This window comes from Erinaceus europaeus, chromosome 2, assembly GCF_950295315.1.
Source record: "Erinaceus europaeus chromosome 2, mEriEur2.1, whole genome shotgun sequence".
Classification (NCBI taxonomy): domain Eukaryota; kingdom Metazoa; phylum Chordata; class Mammalia; order Eulipotyphla; family Erinaceidae; genus Erinaceus; species Erinaceus europaeus.
This window is the reverse complement of record NC_080163.1, coordinates 164,160,904-164,181,526: the sequence shown is the minus strand read 5'-3', so window position 1 is coordinate 164,181,526 and position 20,623 is coordinate 164,160,904. Positions and strand designations below refer to the sequence as shown.

General features: G+C 35.8%; 1 protein-coding gene across 1 annotated transcript in view; it reads right to left on the bottom strand.

Moving 5' to 3' along the window:
* Nucleotides 1-792: 792 nt before the first annotated feature.
* The window catches only part of ITFG1 (integrin alpha FG-GAP repeat containing 1), a 189,029-nt gene continuing 169,198 nt past the window's right edge, over nucleotides 793-20,623 (bottom strand). Inside the window, exons 15-18 of the mRNA XM_007536684.3 lie at nucleotides 9,297-9,421; nucleotides 8,334-8,416; nucleotides 3,943-4,060; nucleotides 793-1,686 (exon numbers count right to left, since the gene is read on the bottom strand). Coding sequence (XP_007536746.1) covers nucleotides 1,627-1,686; nucleotides 3,943-4,060; nucleotides 8,334-8,416; nucleotides 9,297-9,421 — 386 coding nt within the window. The 3' untranslated portion in view covers nucleotides 793-1,626. The remainder of the gene's footprint in view (nucleotides 1,687-3,942; nucleotides 4,061-8,333; nucleotides 8,417-9,296; nucleotides 9,422-20,623) is intronic.

Here is a 20,623-nt window from a genome sequence, read left to right as displayed (position 1 = left end):
GATTTCACAGTGGAGAGGTATGAGGGGCTTGACAAAGTTTTGGGGACCTATTGCATAATGGTGGAGGAAGACATCACTTGGTAGTTAAGTGGTATGCAGACACACATCATAGCGAGATAAACTGTACATATATGACAAGAACTGTATTTTTTAGAGATTTATTTTTATTTTTTAATTTAATTTTCTTTTTATTTTACCAGAGCACTGCTCAGCTTTGGCTTATGGTGGTACGGGGACTTGAACCTGGTACTTTGGAGCATCAGGCATGAGAGACTCTGCATAACCATTATGCTATCCCCTCCCAAGAACTGTATTTGTTAATAGTTTCTACCAATAGTGATAAAAAGTCATACATTGCTTTAATAAAGACTATTTATTAATGAGATAGAGTAACATGCTTACATAAAGTAAACCACTTATATACATGCTATTCTCAGTGAACCGTAAAGGAAAAATTGCTTTCAGATAAGTGCTTTACATTATAATCATTACATCCCTATTTGCATTTTTATAAAATTAACACTGATATAGAAAATCCCCTCAACATCCAAGCTTAAATTCAAAATCTTTTTAAAGTAACTTTTTAGTGAGGTGAAGTTGACAAAAATTTGCATTGAACTCTGTATGTGAATTATAGACTACTATATGCTTTAGAGAATAGAAATGTGATTAAGGATGTGCATTCCCAGATACTGTCTACAGCTGTTTTTTTTTTTTAAAGAAATATTCATTATCACATGATAAGGATCAGTAAATTAAAAATTTTAGGTTTATATCATTTTAATTTTGTGAGTATGAGCAAGAATTCTTTATCTAAGGTGTCAATCATCAAGAATTTTGGATTTCCAAATATGATTTTCTTATGTCTATGTCTGAAAAAAATTCTATCAAGTGTATACATATTTTGATAATTACAGAAGCCTGTGAAATTATATAAGAATAGTAATAATGACAATTATCACTTCTTGAACTCTGTGTTAAACACTATGCTGTATACATACATCATTCTGTTTAATGTTTGTTGTCAAATGAGTAAGGTTATTAGTTCCATTGTGTGAGCAAGAAGATTGATGTGATTATGTAATTAGCTCAGTTCAAACAGCTTGTGGAAAATGGAGTTTAAGGCAAGTCTGTCTGACTGCAATACCAGAATTAAAGTTCCCAGTCTCTCTATTGTATGCCATTAGTGATAGCTCCCTGACCTGCTATGATGCTAAGTGGTTAATAATTTTATCTGTGATCTAGTCACAAAAGTATAATTTGCATCATTAGAATAAGAAGCAAGACTAATTCAAATGGAGCACAGAAAACCCTCATTTAAATACCTTTATTTACAAGCATTTTCCCATCATTAGTCTAGTAAGATCATAAATACACAAACAGCTCAGTGCATGCAACACATTCCACAAAAGAACAAAAATGTACAGCACAATTGAATAAGGAACCCAAATTATTATACAAAGTGCTTTTAAAATAGACCTTATGAGACAGACAATATTTATTTGAATACTTGCCAATAATTTCCCAGGGATGCATCATTTATAAATAATATTCAAAATCTCCTACTTTCTTCTGTAAGCCACATTTAGTATTCAGTTAATCAAGTGAGTAGACATTAACGGCATGTCACATAGCATCAAAATGAAACCGATGGGCTTCTTGTCGTTTTTCTCTATCATCTGCTTTCTGGAAAAGAATTTTAGATTTGTTTATAAATGACAGGGAAATCTCAAGACTGCTTTCTAAAATATAAAGGAGTTAACTAAAAAAGGAAATAAAATAAAATGTGTGATTTTATTAAGTAATAATCTTATGAAATCACTTAGTGGATTATAAGTAAATCTTTTATAATTCATTTAATTTATAATCCACTAGTAAATTTTTTTATTTACCTTTATTTGACAGTAGAAGTAAACATCATATTTGACAAGTATAAAATTAACTATTACATTTTTTCAGCCTATAAAAATTGATGTTAACAACTGAATTTAAACTAATTATATTAACTAACATTATTTTGGTTTAACTAATTGATTTGGCACAGATTTATTGACTCTGCTCCCAATAAGGTGCTGTATTTGGAATTTTGATTGATTAAAAAACATTGGTTTTGTATGTTGTTTTTTAGTCACTAGAAAAGGAAACTAAAATGAAAAAAAGCAAATATACTGAAAACTATTTCAGTGAAGGGCAAGCTTTGAAAGGGTTTAAGGAATTTAGAGAAATGGAGAGGTAAGATTATTTATTGTAAGGTGGAGTAGAAAGGTAGCAATCATGAGAAGTTCTAGTGATAGCAATTAATGAGAATTGGCAAGGAACAACGTTGGAAAGAGAGATTAGTGGAATAATATTGATGTACTATGAAGGCCAGAGTAAGTTTATACACATATATTTTTAGGTGGGGGTAGCAATCACCAGAGGTAGGTAGGTTTATTTATTTATTTTTACAAAATTTTAAATGTTTTTATATATATTGCCTCCAGGGTTGTTGCTGGGGCTTGGTGCCTGCACTTGGAATCCACTTCTCCTGGAGGCGATTTTTTTCCCCCTTTGGTTGCTCTGGTTGTTTTATCATTGTTGTGGTTATTATTATTATTGTTATTGATGTCATTCTTGGATAGGACACAGAGAAATTGAGAGGAGGAGAAGACAGTGAGGAGAGAGAAAGACAGACACCTGTAGACCTGCTTCATTGTTTGTGAAGTGATCCCCCTGCAGGTGGGGAGACAGGGGCTCGAAGCAGGATCCTTATGCTGGTTCTTGCACTTTGCGCCCTGTGGGCTTAACCCACTGGGCTACCTACCGCTCAACCCCTGGTTTATATTTTGTCAGAGCACTGCTCAGCTCTGGCTTATGGTGCTTCTGAGGACTGAATCTGAGGCCTGGGAGCCTCAGGCATAAATCTGTTTGCATAACCATTATGCTATCCTACTAGCCCTCAGCAGAGTTTTTTTTTTTTTTTTAAGTTGAAGAATGACACAATTAAGGCTAAACTTAATGAATAATTTAGTAAAAATGTAATCAATGAAAATGGAAAAGTGAAGAATGAAACCAGAGAGACTAGATAGAACATAATAATGGGTTAAAGTAAAGCAGTGGCAGGGATACTGAAGTGGTGTTAGCTGCAGATTCTTTTAAAAAATTTTTTTCTTCGTGATTAAATGATGACTTACACCGTTGTAAGATAATAGGTATAATTCTGCACAGTTCCCACCACCAGATGGGGCAACATTTGGCACTCTGGTGGTGGGGAACTGTACCCTTCTTATCCCATAATCTTGTTCATTATTGAATCACTAGTACTAATACTAATACTACTACTAATAATGTAGTTAAAAATTAAGAAAACAAAGTAGAACTTGGACTGAGATAGGTGTATTGCACCAAAGTTGGGGGGGGTGGAAGAGTTCAGATGCTGGAATATGATAGCAGAGGAGGAACTAAAGGGGGTTGAAATGTTATGTGGAAAACTAAGAAATGTTACACATGTACAAACTATTGTATTTTATTGTTCACTGTAAACCATTAATCTCCCCAATAAAGAAAAAAAATTGAAAAAAATTAATGGACATTACATAGTAGTAGAACTTTTTTCTGTCATACTAACCTTGTTCTGACTAAGCTAATTTTTTGTAAGATTAGTAATTACAGCAAACAGAAATACTACTTTCTGAATGATTACTCAAATAGTAATTCTTTGCTTATTTGTCTATAAGATGTCAAGAAATAAATGAGAAACATTACTATGGGCTCAGGTAACTGCATATTATCTGCTGTATTCCCACTGTTTATACTATGTCAACAGGAAGAAAGAGTAGCTGTTGAAGCATTGTCCTGCATTCATTCAAGAAATAAAAATTAATTTTCTAACCCCCCCAAAAAAACCAGAATAATGCATTACTATTATAAATTAGCCAAAATTATTCATTTAAATGAACAAACCTTTTCCTGCCAGTGTAAGATGCCAATTATTGCCAAGATGAAAACACAGACACCGATGAGAGCGATAGCGGTAAGTAGAACTATGTTACTTGGTGTAAGATACAATTTGGCACTCCAGCTGTAGAGGAAAACAAAATAATTAGCTTAAAAACAAAAAAATTCTGCTATGACAAAGAAGCAAAATGGTTTGTTAATGAACTATAATTCATCTGTCCATTATTGTAAATAAAAGTGATTAAATTTAGAAAGGGCTAAAAATGGGATGACCTGTAGTGCTCAGATTTAAAAATGAGTTATCTTTTAGAGCATAATTTTTATTGAGATGCTTTAGTATTTTTATTTTAACCTTTATGAACTGCTCTTAAGTAAATTTATCAAGATGTTTGGAAAATCTTAGACACTGTACATCTTTTATTCTCCTTTATCATACTATTGTGTGTGGGGGGAATTAATGGTTTACAGGACAGTTGTTGACACATGGGTTCAATTTCTCATGTCTCTGAGAGGTGTCTGTAAAGCACTCTCATACCCAACCACCAAGACCCCCAAAGTCTCCTCAGCCCACCCTCCCATCCTTCCACAGAGTTCTTTCCTTTGGCACAATAAGCCAAACCCAGTCCATGTTTTCTTTTTTGCTTTCCCTTCTGTTAGTTCCTTTGTTAGTTTCCACCTATGAGCAAGATCATCTGGTATTTGTTGTACATCTTGAGTGACCTGCTGATTTTGAGCCATATGATTTTTTTTAAAGAATCTATTTATTTATTCATGAGAAAGTAGAAGGAGAGAAATAACCAGACATCACTCTGGTACATGCACTGCCACGGATCACTCTTGGGACCTCATGGCTGAGAATCTAATGCTTTATCCACTGTGCCACCTCCTGGATCACTTGAGTCATATGATTTATTTATTTATTTATTTATTTTAATGTAGTACTTACAAGCAAGTATATATTCAAGAGACAGAAAACTCATTTCCTTGACATGTTTGGAGTGTTAACTAAAACAACTCGTATGAATCACTTTTAGTTCTTCAACATAAATGGCATTAATAAATAAACTTTAGCAAAACGAACTAGTTATTTCTTCTAAAAGAATCAGATAATAACAGTGCTTGCAAATTATTCAATACCTAAAACTGAGATCTATCTCACCACTGGCAATTATATAATAATTATAATTATAAAATATAAATTATAAAATATAAAATATAAATTATATATAATATAATTTATAAATTATAAATATAAAATATAATTATAAAATAATGTATATATTCTCATTTAAAATGTTTAATAAAGTTAAGATAATTTTGAATTGCAAGTAGTGATTGACTTATTTTGGGATAATTAAAAGTTACTGATATAAACCTTTAGACAATAAATTTTAAAACACACCTCAAACTAAAATAAATAAATAAATAATTTATTTATTTATAAATAAATTTGAAAAGACTTATTTTTCAAATGTGAGAGAAACATGAGAAACGCTGAGATTATGGAAGAAAGCTATAACAGAATTTTACAGAAGTTCATCAGAGCAAAAAAATAACTTGCTAATTAGTTGAGACTGGCTATTCTTAGTATCTAAATTTATGCTTCTTTTAGAAGATTTTATGATAGTTCTTGTTTTCAAATAGTTTTACCACTTCCCTCCAAAGAATATAGGAATTTTGAAAAAAAGAAGACAAAAACAACCAACTAACCAACCAAACAAACAAACAAAAAAAACCCCAAACTGGGGAGCTGGGCTGTAGCACAGCGGGTTAAGCGCAGGTGGCGCAAAGCACAAGGACTAGTGTTAAGGATCCCGGTTCCAGCCCTGGCTCCCCACCTGCAGGGGAGTCGCTTCACAAGCGGTGAAGCAGGTCTGCAGGTGTCTATCTTTCTCTCCCCCTCTCTGTCTTTCCCCATCTCTCTCCATTTCTCCCTGTCCTATCCAACAACAATGACAACAATAATAACTACAACAATAAAACAACTAGGGCAACAAAAGGGAATAAATAAATAAATATTAAAAAAAACCACCCCAAACTGGATGAAAGCAGACTAGTACTAAGTTCTTGAGAATCAGACATTCTAGTTTGTTGCATATCCTTCTACAGAATTTCTACATATAAATAAACATATGTTTATATATGTTCCTTTTCTCTTCTTCTTTTTTTTGCCTCCAGGGTTATTACTGGGGCTCAGTGCCTGCACTACATCCACTGCTCCTGGAGGCCATTTTCCCCATTTGTTGCCTTTGTTGCTGTTACCGTCATTGTTGCCATTGTTGTTGGTGGTGTTGAACAGGACAGAGAGAAATTAAGAAGGGGAAGACAGAGGGGGAGAGAAAGATAAGACACCTGCAGACCTGCTTCATTGCCCGTAAGCAACCCCCCTGCAGGTGGAGAGCTGCTAGTGTTCGAACTCAGATCCTTATGCTGGACCTTGCGCTTCGTGCCATGAGCACTTAACCCGAATGCCTGACCCCATATGTTTCTTTTAAAAATAAAATATGGTAGATTATTATATATACTCTAATGTATTTGCTAGAATGAGCTCAAACATCTTTATGAGCTGATTACATATATACCTTCTCAACTCTTGCATGAGGACACAAAAAAAATCAATCATAACTGCAACATTACACCATGAAAATCCATAAACACATCATTATTTCTCTAGAGTCTGTAGAATATAGTGAGTATTTAGCTTACCACTATGTTTTAGAGACTGCTCTATTAGATATTAGACCATATAGAGGTACCATAATTTATATAGTTTTCTACTCATGATAGAAAATTTCTTCCTTTACTTTATTGGGGGTGGGATGTTAGTGGCTTACAGTATAGTTGTTGGCACATAGGTGCAATTTTTCATCTCATGACAGGAGTCTGTCAGACATGCCCTCCCCTAGCCTAGGTCCTTTTCCATCAACATGCACCAGGACTCCAACACCCTTCCAAATCCATCCCTCACTCTCCTTTCCCAGTGCTTTGCTTTGCTGACCCAATCCAAGTTTCATCTTATGCTTTCTGTTCTAGTTTTTTTTTTTTTATGTCCAGAAATGAATGAATTAAAAAAAGCTGAACCTGACTCCATGGAATCATGTTAAGTGATTTAAGCCAGAAAGAGAAGGATAAGTATGGGATGATCTTATTCATGGGCAGACATTAAGAAACAAGATCAGAAATGGAAACATAAAGTAAAACTTGGACTAGTTTGGTATAATGCCCCAAAGCAAAGGACTCTGGGGAAAAGGACAGGGAGAGGGGTGGGAAGAGGAGGGCTTTCAGGTTCTACTACATAATGATGGTCCCAATTTGGGGGTGAGAGTGTTTTGCAGATACTTATCTTGATGTGATGAGAAATTATACCCATGTGTCAATTATACCCATGTACCATTAACCACCAATAAAAATATAAGGAAAAAAAAAGCTGAATTTAGACTATAACTCCTTCTAGTGACATTATGTTATTTCAAGCTGTAGTGAATTTGTTCCTTTTTTAAGAAGTTTGGTTCTCAAGTCTATAAATTGACCAAACTACATTCTGTGGTGTTCTAGGAAATCAGCTGTCTGAGCAGAGCTAGAAAGACGCATGAGCTAGTTCTAGTTCTACAAAGAGCATGGGCTAGTTCTAGTAAGTCCCTGAATATATTCCATCTGGAAATAGAAACAAAAGACAGTACAACCTGTTTTTTGAGAAGAACTTAAATAGTAGGATTGCACTAGTTACATATTCATAGATAACATTTCTTGGTTATCGTTAAAACTTGACTAGCCTTAAGATTATAATTATTATATTCTTTTATAAAATAGATTCAATTTAGCAATTCAAAGAAAAATGAACAAAGATAAAGATTTAGAGTAAAATGTTTTTCATAAAGAATATTCTGCTAATAAGAATCAAAATAGATACTGAGCATTCAAACAAGATTTACTGTAGACCAGGTGTATTGTTAAACACAGTCCATCCTCTCACCCTTATAAGGTCTAATGCAGAAATTGGTCATCAGAGAGGACAAAGGGACAGCTACAAATACCGCAGTCAGAGAAATAGATATGATGAGTTTCTAGTCTAGGTCTGTTTGACTCTAAAATTTCTGCTTAGACATTTTGGGATATATAACACTTCTAAAAGCATTTATTAAAAAGATCAGTGCTTATTTAAAAATTCTGAACACTAGTTTATTGAAAATATGTGCCCCTAACTAGCCCACTGTTTTTCTAATAAGTTTAATTTATTCTTCATGAGAAATGTGACCTTTTTTTGTAGATATGTCTAGTCATTTATTGCTTGTTGAAGCAAATTAAGTGAGAACAATCATGGGAACATAGCAGGAGAAAAAAAATTAAAGTTGTAACTGTATATGATTATTATTATTTACAAAATTTAACTCAATTACCTTCGAGGAACATTATGAGGATATGGAATGACAATCAGTTGGGAATTTGGAATGATTGCAGTCCACTCTTGTTTGCGTACAGACTGGAAAAAAAAGAACATTTATACTTTAAGAACACTATTGTTTTTTTTTAAAACTTTTTAATTGAATGGATTAATGCTTTACAGTACAGTCATTGTAACATGCATATAATTTCATTATGTACTTGGCCCCCCACAGTTCACTTCCACTTCTTCCTAGTTCCCTTTCCTAGAAACACAATATTTTAAAAGAAATTTAAAAAAAAAGTAAAAAAAAAAGTAAAATATTTCTCTATGTCCTATACAACAATGATGGCAGCAAAAACAACAACGATAAACAATAAGGGCAACGAAAAGGAAAAAACAGTCTCCAGGAGCAGTGGATTTGTAGTGCAGGCACCAAACCCCAGTGATAACCCTGGAGGCAAAAAAAAAAAAATTACTTGAAGTTAAAACTCAAGTTGAGGTGGCGTGTCACGATAAAGAAATAAAACATCATATATTAAATGGTGAAAAGTGGCAAGCATTTGAAAAGAAAGAGAAAGAGGGGTGGAGGTTATGAGGTATATATGAGAGGCATGGGAGAAAAACCTGATATAGGAAAGGCAAGTTGGTGCACTTGGTTGAGTGCTCACATTACAGTATGGAAGGACTCAGATGCAAGCTCATGGTCCCCACCTGTAGGGGGGGAACTTCATGAGTGCTGAAGCAAGTCTGCAAGTGTTTTTCTGTCTCTTCCTCTCTCTGTCTCTTCCTCTCTTCTCAATTTATTTATCAAATAATAAATAATAAAAAAGAAAACCCTGATATGCCCTATGTAAGTCACTACTAATCATTTTTTTATTACTTAAAGGGAATAAAAATGAGGTATTTAAATCCAAGTAGTTGAGTAATAAATGTTAAACTGCAAAGTTCATTGTAAAAAAAAAAAATCATTACTTACCTTCTCTCCAGATGGACGGGGGATACCAACATAAAGATGATCAAGAAAATTTGCACTCCGGCCTAAACCAAGTACATTGTATGGTAGTTGTAGAGCTAAATGTGCTGACTGACTGAGTTGTCCAGCTAAATTGATTGGAAATAAAAGAGAAAGACATATATGGCAACATTGTTCTTAACAAATATTAAATTGATAAAAACTTTAAAAAATTAGGTACATTTATACTTTAAGCATGAGAGTGTGAAGTAAAATATCCAGTTCAATGACCTTTTAAAAATAATTTTGCTGGTATACAAATCACATACCAGAAATGACCACCTAAAGAAAGTATATAGTCAAATTTTTTAAAACAACTTTCTGTTCTTGTTTCTTAAACTCTACCTGTAAGTGAGATCATTCACTTTTGTCTCCTTTTGGCTTATCTCAGTTAACACGGTTCCTTTAAGTTCCATCCAAGAAGAGGGAAAGGAGAACAATGAGTAGCATCCCCCTGTGCATACACAGCACAACTTTCTTAGCATCTGAGTTGCTCCCAGGTATGGGCCTTGATGAATTGTGCTGCTATGAACATAGCTGTACCTACATCTTTTTGGATACATACCTTGAAAAATCTCCAGAGTATTTCCCAAATAATCAAGCCACTTGCCAAGTCAGCAATTTTGCCAGGCTTTGTGGTGCCTTTTAAAAAACAATGCCCCTTTTCATGTTAATGAAGTCCCCTTCTTCTTTTTTTTTTTTTGACACCTGCAGACCTGCTTCACTGCTTGTGAAGCAACCCGCTTGCAGGTGGGGAGCTGGCGACTCGAACCCGGATCCTTATGCCGGTCCTTGCTTTGTACCATGAGCACTTAACCCACTATGCTACCACCCGGCTCCCTTTTTTCCTTTCTCTCTTTTTCTTTCTTTCTTTCTCTCTTTCTTCCTTTCTTTCTTTTTCTTTCTTTTCTTTCTTTCTTTCTTTCTTTCCTTTCTTCCTTCCTTTCTTTCTTTCTTTCCTCCCTCCCTTCTTTCCTTCCCTCTCTCTCTCCTTCCTTTTTTATTTCTTTCTTTCTATTATGGAATTTGAATTATTGTTGAATTTTTTCAAGTGGTTTTTGTGTCTCTGGAGATGATCATTCCCCCCCCATAGTTCTATAGGGTGTTACATTGATTTTATGTTGAACAATTTTTATATTCCTAGAACAAATCCCAGATGATCAGTGTATATGCTGTTAGATTTGGCTTGATAAAATTTTGTTGAGGGTTTTTGTAGCAATAATCATATGGCATACTGGTGTATACTTTTTTTTTCTTTCTCTAGTGGTAACTTTGGCTTTCCTATTAGTGTAATGATGGTCTCACAGAACAAGTGTCTTCTCTTTTTGATCTATTGTTTGAGTGAGTATAAATCAATTGATGTTAATTCTTTGAATGATTTGTAGAGTTTACAGTGAAGCCACATATTCCTTAATTTTTCTTTGTTGGAAGTCTTCTGACTACTGATTTAATCTCCCATTTTAGATTTTCAGATGTTAAGGTTTATTTTGAATCAATTTTGATATTATGTCTCTTAAACATTTTCTTTTTGTTTCTGGGACAATTTTTTCAGGTAGAGAGTGAGATAGATGGAGAGAGTGTAAGAAAGCCATAGCAGGTCAGAGTTGATCCTGGGTTGTGCATATGACAAAGCAGCACACTGTCCTAGTAAGTTACTTTGCTGGTCCTAAGAAGTTACTTCATCTAGATTAATCTGTTGTATATTCTCTTATAGTTTCAATTGCTATAGGGTTAGTAGCTCCAATGTTCATGTTTAATTTTTATATCTTCTCCATTTTTTAGTATTTACTTCAGACAAAGGAGTGTCAGTTTTGTTGGTACTTTCAAACAACTAATTTTCCATTTCTGTAATCTCTTCTTTTTATTACTCTATGCTGTTTCATTTATACCTGATGAAATCTCCACTGTTTCCTTCCCTCTGATAGTTTTGGCTCTGGTTTATACTTTTTAAGTGCCTGAAGGAGTAAAGGTAATTTGAGATTTTTCTTATTTGTAAAGTATATATACACTTGTCCAATTCAATCTGAGCACTGCTTTTGCACCATCCTTTTAGTTTTGATACGTTTTCTTTGCTTTAATTAACAAATAATTTTATCATAGGCTTGTTTTTAGTGAATTAGCCATGAAAAAGTGTACAACAGATTATATCAATAGCTTTGTGTACTTGTTTATGAGTGTATATTTAGTGTTAATTTCCATAAAATCTGGTTGAGATTTTTCTTTCATATTTAGTAGTAGTAAGAGAATAGCAATCTGTGTTGACTATGAATCTCTTGATGTCTGAAATTATGTTAAAAGAATCTAGGAGTTGAATATGACCAAGGAAATTCAGGTCAGTCTCTAATACACCAAAATTTATAATTCCAGCCTAAGATTCTAAGTCATAGGCTCTCATATCCAACTATATGCTCACCATATTTTGTTTTTCATTCTATTTTTTCACTGCCACCATGATTACTGCTGGGGCTCAGTGCCAGCACTAGGAATCCATAGCTTCTGGTGGCTACACCCCCTATTTTCTTTCTATTTTATTTGATAAGAAAAGGAGCAAAGGAGAGGAAAGAGGAAAATTGAGAGGGAAAAAGACAGATACATACAGACCTGCTTCACTGCTTGTGAAGTTCCCCACTTGTGGGTGGGAATCAGGGGTTTGAACCAGGTTTCTTGAACATGGTAATGTGTGCTCAAGCAGGTGTGCCACTATGTCCAGCATCTTATTTTCCACATTTAAAAGACGGGGGGGGGGGGGCGGCTGGGCGATAGCTCATTTAGTAGAACAGCCACTTTACCATATCTGAGGACCTGAATTTGAGCCCATACACGGCCAATACATGGGAGTACCATGCACATGGGAAGCTTTACAAGTGGTGGAATGATACTGTGGTATCTTTCTTTCTCCCCTGTCTTTTACCCTCTATCTGGAAAAAAAGAAAAGTAATCCACTGGGAGTGGTGGAATTGAGCAGGTATGAAACCACAGCAAAATCCTGGTGATGATAAATAAGAAACTAAATATATTCAAAGCAGAACTCATATGCTTTCCCCATACTTATTTCATTTGGAACACCATCTTTATACTTTATCAGGTTAATTACCCTGTAGGTATAGCAGTTTGTTCCTTTCAAATACTATCACCTATTCTGTCAAGAAGTATATATAAATATATATACTACACAATTCTAACACTTATTTCTATCTCTACTGCTATCATTTTGGTATAAGCCACGTTCATCACAAACCTAAACCTACTTATTGCCTATTCCCATACTGTAGTGGTTATCACGTTCATCTCACACAAACCTAAATTATTTTAATAGTTTTTTAATTGGACTTCATGATCATGAAAATCTATAGTAGTTATGGGGGGTACAGGACTTTGGTGGTGTGGAGAAATGCATACACATATACATATATGGGTTTGACACTCTATGCCTGAAATCTTGTAAAGCACTGTTAATAATAATAAAACCCTTTTCTACTTTATCCATTGTTCTTATCGTTAATATATACATTTGAATAAAAACTTGTCATATCTAGTTTATACTCTCCATACCAGTTAGCACATAGGTCCCTTCTCTTTCATTCTGCTATTCATTTAATCATTTCATTGTTTTTTGGAAATTCTAGGAATCACTAGCATTAATCTTTGCCCAGAATATTCTCAAATGATGACTCTGTTTGACTTCTTCACCTCTTTCAAACCATTGTTCTAATGAAACCTAGCCTCAACACTCAACATCACAAATAAATCCTCTATCCTTGTTATCCTGCTTTACTTTCTCCAACCCATATAATATCATGTAAATATATATTAGTAAATTACTCATGTTTATTGCTTCTTTCCCATGGATTTAAGTTTTATTTATGTATTCTGAGTAGAAACAGGTCTGGGGGTACATTAAATACTCAGCGTATTTATTGAATGAAAACATAATTTATTTCCTTTCAAAATATGAGGCCTGAAGTCTAACATTTCAATTAAATCATATCACATATCACTTTTTATATCACAGATATAAGTATAGTCTAACTAAAGGTAAATCATTAGCTATAAATAAGAATTTTGAACAGTTTATAAGAACTACATAAAAAAGGGGTGCTCACTGCTCAAAAGGGTGTGTCTTGTCATGTTTGTGGCATCACATGGCCTAATGGAAGTTCTGGAGCACAGGTTTCTCCCCTCTATCTGAATGAAAATATTGGTTTGGGAACAGTAAAATCATATATGTGTGAACCACTGGCTCTTCCTCCTCCTCCTCAACAACAACAAAAAGAATGTTATAGTAGTAATTTGCTCAACTTTCAGATTCAAATACATGCACATTCTTACATTTATTATTGTGCCATAGTCTACTTCCCAAAATAGTTCCTGTACATATTATTTATGTAATTCAAAGGAAAAACTAAAAAAAACTCATTCATTCTTATTTTCCATGAGAATATCATAATTAGAGAATACTCGTAATCTGACTTAATACCACTGTAAAGTAGGTTATTTATTTATTTAAGACACATTTCATTGTAATAGTTTCCATACATATGTTTTCAGGCAGACACTGATTTTTAAAAAATTATTATTTTTTTATTTAAGAAAGGATTAATGAACAAAACCATAGGGTAGGAGGGGTACAACTCCACATATTTCCCACCACCCAATCTCCATATCCCACCCCCTCCCCTGATAGATAGCTTTCCCATTTTCTATCCCTCTGGGAGCATGGACCCAGGGTCATTGTGGGTTGCAGAAGATGGAAGGTCTGGCTTCTATAATTGCTTCCCTGCTGAACATGGGCATTGACTGGTCGGTCCATACTCCCAGTCAGGCAGACACTGATTAATTTCACTATCTAAAAATACTAGTTATGGACTTTCTCATAACTTTGATGTCTATTTGTCAAAAATAAAATTTAATGCTTATGTGCTGACATAAAAGACAGAAAGAATAATCAGTAACTGAAAAAAGACATTCTCTAAAATGTTATCTTTCTTGGTATGTGAATGTGTGTTTGTATTTAACGGTGAGTGCAAAGAACAATGAATTCTATCTACAAGACTTTAAACCAGAAAAAAAAATTTCATCTAATAGTTTATAAGTTGTCTTGCATTGCCCTGGTTGAGGTAAAATAGTAGTTCTAAAAAAAAAAAATGAAATAAATGAAGACATTCAAACAACCAGTATTTTATGTAACTTTAGTGAAAATCATGTCTCTTTTTGGGAGAGAAAATTATTGTGAGAAGCATCTGTTACTCTCAAATTTATAGTTCTGAGAGAATATTATATTGAGACCATAACTTAAGTGTTGGAACACCAGCTGCTATAGTCTGGCTTCTAGCTACCCAGAACTGAACTAACAACTACCCTGAGCTGGACCTCCAGTTGCTCCCAGTCAGTACCTCCTTGAATATCTGACATGAATGGCTAAAGGGGACTGACTGCTTTGTCCCCACAGGACAGGATGTTGGGGAACCTGGGCTCCCAGCTTCCCACTCTGGGATTCCAGCCACTCAGTGATAGATTCCCCAGCATCCTGTTGACGGAACTGTTGTTCCACTCCTGCCACAAGGCACACACAGTTGGCCTAGTGTGTGGCTTTTGGACTACTTCTTCTTCTTCTAGCGTTTGCCCTTCTTCCGTAGCCAGTCAACAGCGTCAGGTTGAGCCTGATGTAAAGTTTCGAGACCTCCTTTGAATCTGGAGAGGTGGCAGTCGTTGACTATGTGGGTCATAGTCTGTCTGTAGCCGCAGGGGCAGTTCGGGTCGTCTCTGGCTCCCCAGCGATGGAACATAGCGGCGCACCGGCCATGACCTGTTCGATAGTGATTGAGGAGGGCCCAATCATAATGTGCTAGGTCAAAGCCGGGTTGACGCTTGCAGGGGTCTGTGATGAGGTGTTTGTTCTTTACCTCAGCTGACTGCCAACTCTGTTTCCAAGAGTCCGGAACAGAGAAGTTCAGTGTAGGCGTAGGGGACCAGATTGGGTGACGAGACGTCAAGCGTTGGACAGGGTGGGCGAAGATATCCGCGTATATTGGCAGGTCTGGTGGAGCGTAGATGTGGGAAATGAACTTAGATGATGCCGCATCCCGACGAATATCTGGCGGGGCGATGTTGCTAAGAACTGGCAGCCATGGAACCGGGGTGGAACGGATGGTTCCAGAAATGATCCTCATGGAGGAATATAATTTGGAATCAACCAAGTGGACATGGGGGCTACGGAACCATACTGGGGCACAGTATTCTGCAGTGGAATAGCATAATGCCAGAGATGATGATCATAGTGTGGAAGCGCTCGCGCCCCATGAGGAGCTGGCCAGTCTTGCAATTACGTTATTCCTCGCGCCCACCTTTGCTGCAGTTTTTATGAGATGTTTGTGAAATGACAGGGTGCGATCGAGAGTAACGCCAAGATAGACTGGCTGGGCTTCATGCCGGATTCTCGCATCGTCATGCACGCGAGGCCGAAGCATGGTGTAGATGGAAAACAGATGATACCGTTTTTGCAGTGCTAGGGATTAGTCGCCATTTTTTACAGTAATCAGAATATCAGAGACATGTCTTTCACATTTACTGCTTTGAGAGTAAAGCTGGTGGAGAGTATAATACAGTTTATATAGATGTTGGACTACAATTTGCTATACCTGCTACTTCAATAAAAATGAGAAACAAAATATTTTGATTTGGTGATGGGAAATCAGTGTGCAGTAATACCACTAAGTTAAAAATGTTAATTACTATAAAAAAAAGTAATACCACTAAGTGACCCCTCTAGGTCAATTATTTTAGATAGAGAGGAAGAGAGGGAGACAGAGAGGAGAGACTCCATAGCACTGTTTCACTCTCCATCACTCTTCATCAAGTGCAGCTCTCTCCTCTCCCTAGTCAACTAAGAATATCAAAGAAGATCACCTGAGAACACAAGACAAGACTTGGATTACTTTGGGAACCCACTGTCACGGGTGAGCGCAAACACGTGTGGCTCGTGGACAGAGAAGGGCCTAAGGAGATATTCCTGGGGCTGAAAGCCCGTATCTACTCAGGAGCGAATGGTCTAGCAGTTTGCCAGTTGAGGCACCACCTTGGGTCTGAATTTTATCAACAAATAAACTACTGAAGGGAGGAGAGGATCCCCTAAGGTTCACCAAAAGCAACTGTAAGTCTCCATTGCTACTGTCCTTTGGAGACTGGAGTAGAGCAGTGAGGCCCTGTGCTGAAATTGGAGGCAGAGACCTGACTGGGTTGGAGAAGACATACACTCCCAGTGGTCTGGAAGTGGGGCTGTATAGTGGCAGCTTTTCCATACTGTTCTCCTATTGAATTCAGAGACACGTTGAATAATTGCCTCAGAATCTACGGAGCACAAACAGGGTTCAGAAACTCACAGGGCCAAGGAATGCTGTCCAGCTTGACTCTGGCTGCTGTCACTCTCCATCAAGCTCCCCATGGATTGTTAACATCTTTCAGCCTTGGCTGAAACTCAGGCCCTTGTAGATGTTAAGGGCCTCAGTCAATCAGGTGAGCTACCTCCCAGTTCTCCTCCGGAATATTTAAAATTACCTTTGAATTCAGTTTCTAAATATTTGACATAAAAAGTATGCGGTAAACCCCATACTAGTCTGAAAATGGCTTCATGAAAAAAGGTGCTCAGCAATTTTACCTCCAATGACTTAGGAATTTTTATGTCCTATTCTTAGGGTATAGCATAGTGGCTAATATATAACAGTCACTTAGTAAATGTCTCTTATACTAAACTGATGGTTTGGAAATAAACAAGAATGATTTGTACATTTAAATTTGATTTTCCTTGAGGCCTTATGTCATACATCAGTGAAAACAATCATCTGGACTTTGAGTATTAACATGATAATGAATGGCACTTGAACAAATGTGTTCTCTAATACTTGCAGTGTGGTATTATGGAAAGCATTTTGGATCTTAATGCCAAAAACAGAATTTGAATATTGCTTTGTTTGATCTTTAGGAAGTCCCTTATGCTCTCTCAGCTTTAATTTATTTGCCTGTTCATTCACCTACACATTTACTGGATGTAACTTGCATGCATTTTATAAAATGATAAACTTTGCCTTAGAGATTAAGAAAACAAAAGAAAAACATAATAGACTGATTTCTCATCTATAAAATTATAGTATATATTTAATATACTTCCTATCGCACAGTTTTGCTGAATTAATAATTACAACAGTACTAATTTAGAATATATGTTAACAGTGGCTTGAAACGGCAAAACACTAAACAAATGTTAGTGACTTGGCTATTATATAATCATCTTCATATTTCTTGAGGCTGAATTTCAACTCAATATAATTCCTTAATAATAATGTAAAAACGGGAGTCATGCGGTAGCACAGCGGGTTAAGCACAGGCAGTGCAAAGTGCAAAAACTGGTGTAAGGATCCTGGTTCGAACCCCCAGCTCCTCACCTGCAGGGGAGTTGCTTCACAGGCGGTAAAGCAGGTCTGCAGGTGTCTTTCTCTCCCCCTCCTCTCTCCATTTCTGTCTGTCTTATCCAACAACAACGACATCAATACAACAATAACTACAACAATAAAACAACATGGGCAACAAAAGGGAATAAATAAAATAAATATTTAAAAAATAATGTAAAAACAACTTCCATGGAAGTTTTTGATTTCTCTTTTGGAATAAATCCAGAAGTTTGGAAAACTAATTCAAGCTATGTCAACCTGGTTTTCAACTACAAAATTAGGAATAATTTTTAATTCCTTCCTTTCTTAAGTTGACAGAGAATTCATATGCCACAAAGTTCACTACTTTGAAATTTATGACTCAGTGGGTTTAAAAAATACATTCATGGGACCGGGTGGTGGCGCACCTGGTTGAGCGTACATGCTACAGTGCACAAGGACTCAGGTTTGAGCCACTGGTCCCCACCTGTAGAAGGAAACCTTTGTAAGTGGTGAAGCAGGGCTGCAGGCGTCTCTCTTTCTCTCTCCCTCTGTATCGCCCCTACCCTCTTGATTTCTGACTGTCTCTATCCAATAAATATTGGAAGCTACAGTAGTTCTCCCAAGGCCACAGATATGAGTTTACGATTATGTCTATAACTATGCATATCTATTTGCCCATTTTTAAATAATGTAAAGGAAAACAATAAAATTGGATTGGGTGTTATTGCCTGTGGACCCTTGCATAGTTGCATTAAGTTAGGGAACTTTTCTAAGGTTATATGTAATTATGTTTCAGCTGTCACTCTTTAGATTAAAAATATAAATTCAGATTTTCAAAGTGGACAGTGTGCTAATCAATAAGGTAAATGGAGAGCTTTGCTTATGCCTTATTGCAATTTAATTTTCTATGTTGGCTAGCTATACCTCTGCATGAGGCAAAAACCAATGGGCATGACATCTTGCTATATGTTATAGTTCAGTGTGACAACAAGCACAGGGAAGAAAAGTGCTTAGTTCTGAAAAAGGATAAAAGATACAAAGCCAAGGGTGAGAAGCTTTGAACTAAAAAAGTTCTAAATTTCAAGATGTTATTTTTACTGAAACGTGATTTTAAAATAAATGTTCATTAGGCTAGTTAACTGTCACATGTTAGTCAAGTTGGAGACCTGGAGGAAATTATTTTGCTATCAATAGAAATAAAACACAAAAATACCTTATAATTTTTCCTTTACCAAAGTCATTTCTTTCACATGCACCTTCTTCCTAGAGGACATGATTAAAGATGTGACTGTCAGTAAGAATATTCTTTTAAAGTTGTAAGTTCTCACCTCCTGCACTTCTACATATCATTCCCTTTTCTTTCTACTAAGTCCAGAGTCTAAATATACCTTCTTAAAATAAATGTTAATGGGTCTTTTTCTGTAAATTTTCATATTTAATTAAGCAGAATATTTTTATTTTATAGATATTTATCCAACAAAACCAAGATTTTGTGGCTTACAATTATAAGTATTTTATGATTCCGGCGAGCTAGGCAATGCTTGACTGGGTTAACTCACGTAGCTATAATCAGGTGATTGGGCAACTGTATTGGCCTCTCACTTTGTAGTTAAGCAGACTCAATGTAGGAGAGAACTATATTACAGGGAGAGAAGAGTCACGGTGGGGGGGGGCATTTGTATAGATAGCAATGTAGCACACCTTAGTGCTCATGAAGCTAAACTTAATTTTTTTTCTGTTGTTTAATTCATTTTTCTGTTTGCTTTTCAATTGGAGTGTTTCTAATTACATCTTCAATGTACTCAATTGTGTAATCAGAGCTCTGGTGGACTGAAGAGTTACTAATGTTCATTTTGGCTATTTGTTTTGGGTGAGGAAGCTTAGGATGAAAATTTAACTTCTCAACCCTCTCATGATAACCAGAAACTAGAATAGATCTATCTCCCTTTTTCCTTTCTTTCCCTCCTTCTCCTTTCTTTTTTTTTTTTAAATTTATTTATTCCCTTTTGTTGCCTTTGTTGTTTTATTGTTGTTGTTATTGTTGTTATTGATGTCATCGTTATTGGATAGGACAGACAGAAATGTAGAGAGGAGGGGAAGACAGAGGGGGAGAGACAGATAGACACCTGCAGACCTGTTTCACCACTTGTGAACAACCCCCTTGCAGGTGGGGAACCAGGGAAACCAAGATCCTTATCCTAGTCCTTGCGCTTTGCGCCACATGCGCTTAACCCGCTTAGCTACCACCCAACTATCCCTTCTCCTTTTTCTTTTCTCTCTTCCTGATTTATTTATTCTTCTTTCCTCTTTTGCTTTATTTATATAAACTTTATTTCAAGAAAAATAAAAACAGGACTATTTTAGATTGTTCATTTCTTTCAAATGTAAAATATTAAGTAGGATCTATATTTTCATGTACTAATTTTTGTGAACGTAGCTAATACTCAAATAAAATGTTTTATTTTAAATTCCTCATTAAATCAAAATAAATTTGAGAACAAAGAGCATACTAAATTCCAGGCCATTTTCAAAGCTATTCTAAATGAAACCAGTGGGAACAGATACTAGAGATTTTCTTCAATGTTTTGGTCCTTTGCTTTGGTGTAATATGCCATACCCAGAAAAAGTTTCTATCCAGTCTGGAGGTTGTGAGAGACAAGGGAGGTGAAGAGAGACTGAAAGGGTGAACAAGAGATTTGAGTATAGAAGTGAAAACAGCAGATATGTGTGTACATATCAGAAATCAAGTTGGATATGTGTAGGGGGTATAAAGGAAAGAGGGATAAGCATCATAGGTAACTGGGGGGTTCAGTTCAGGAAGTTCCTGATTCTCAGGCTGTAGAGAGCCTCTTAGAGATTAAAAAA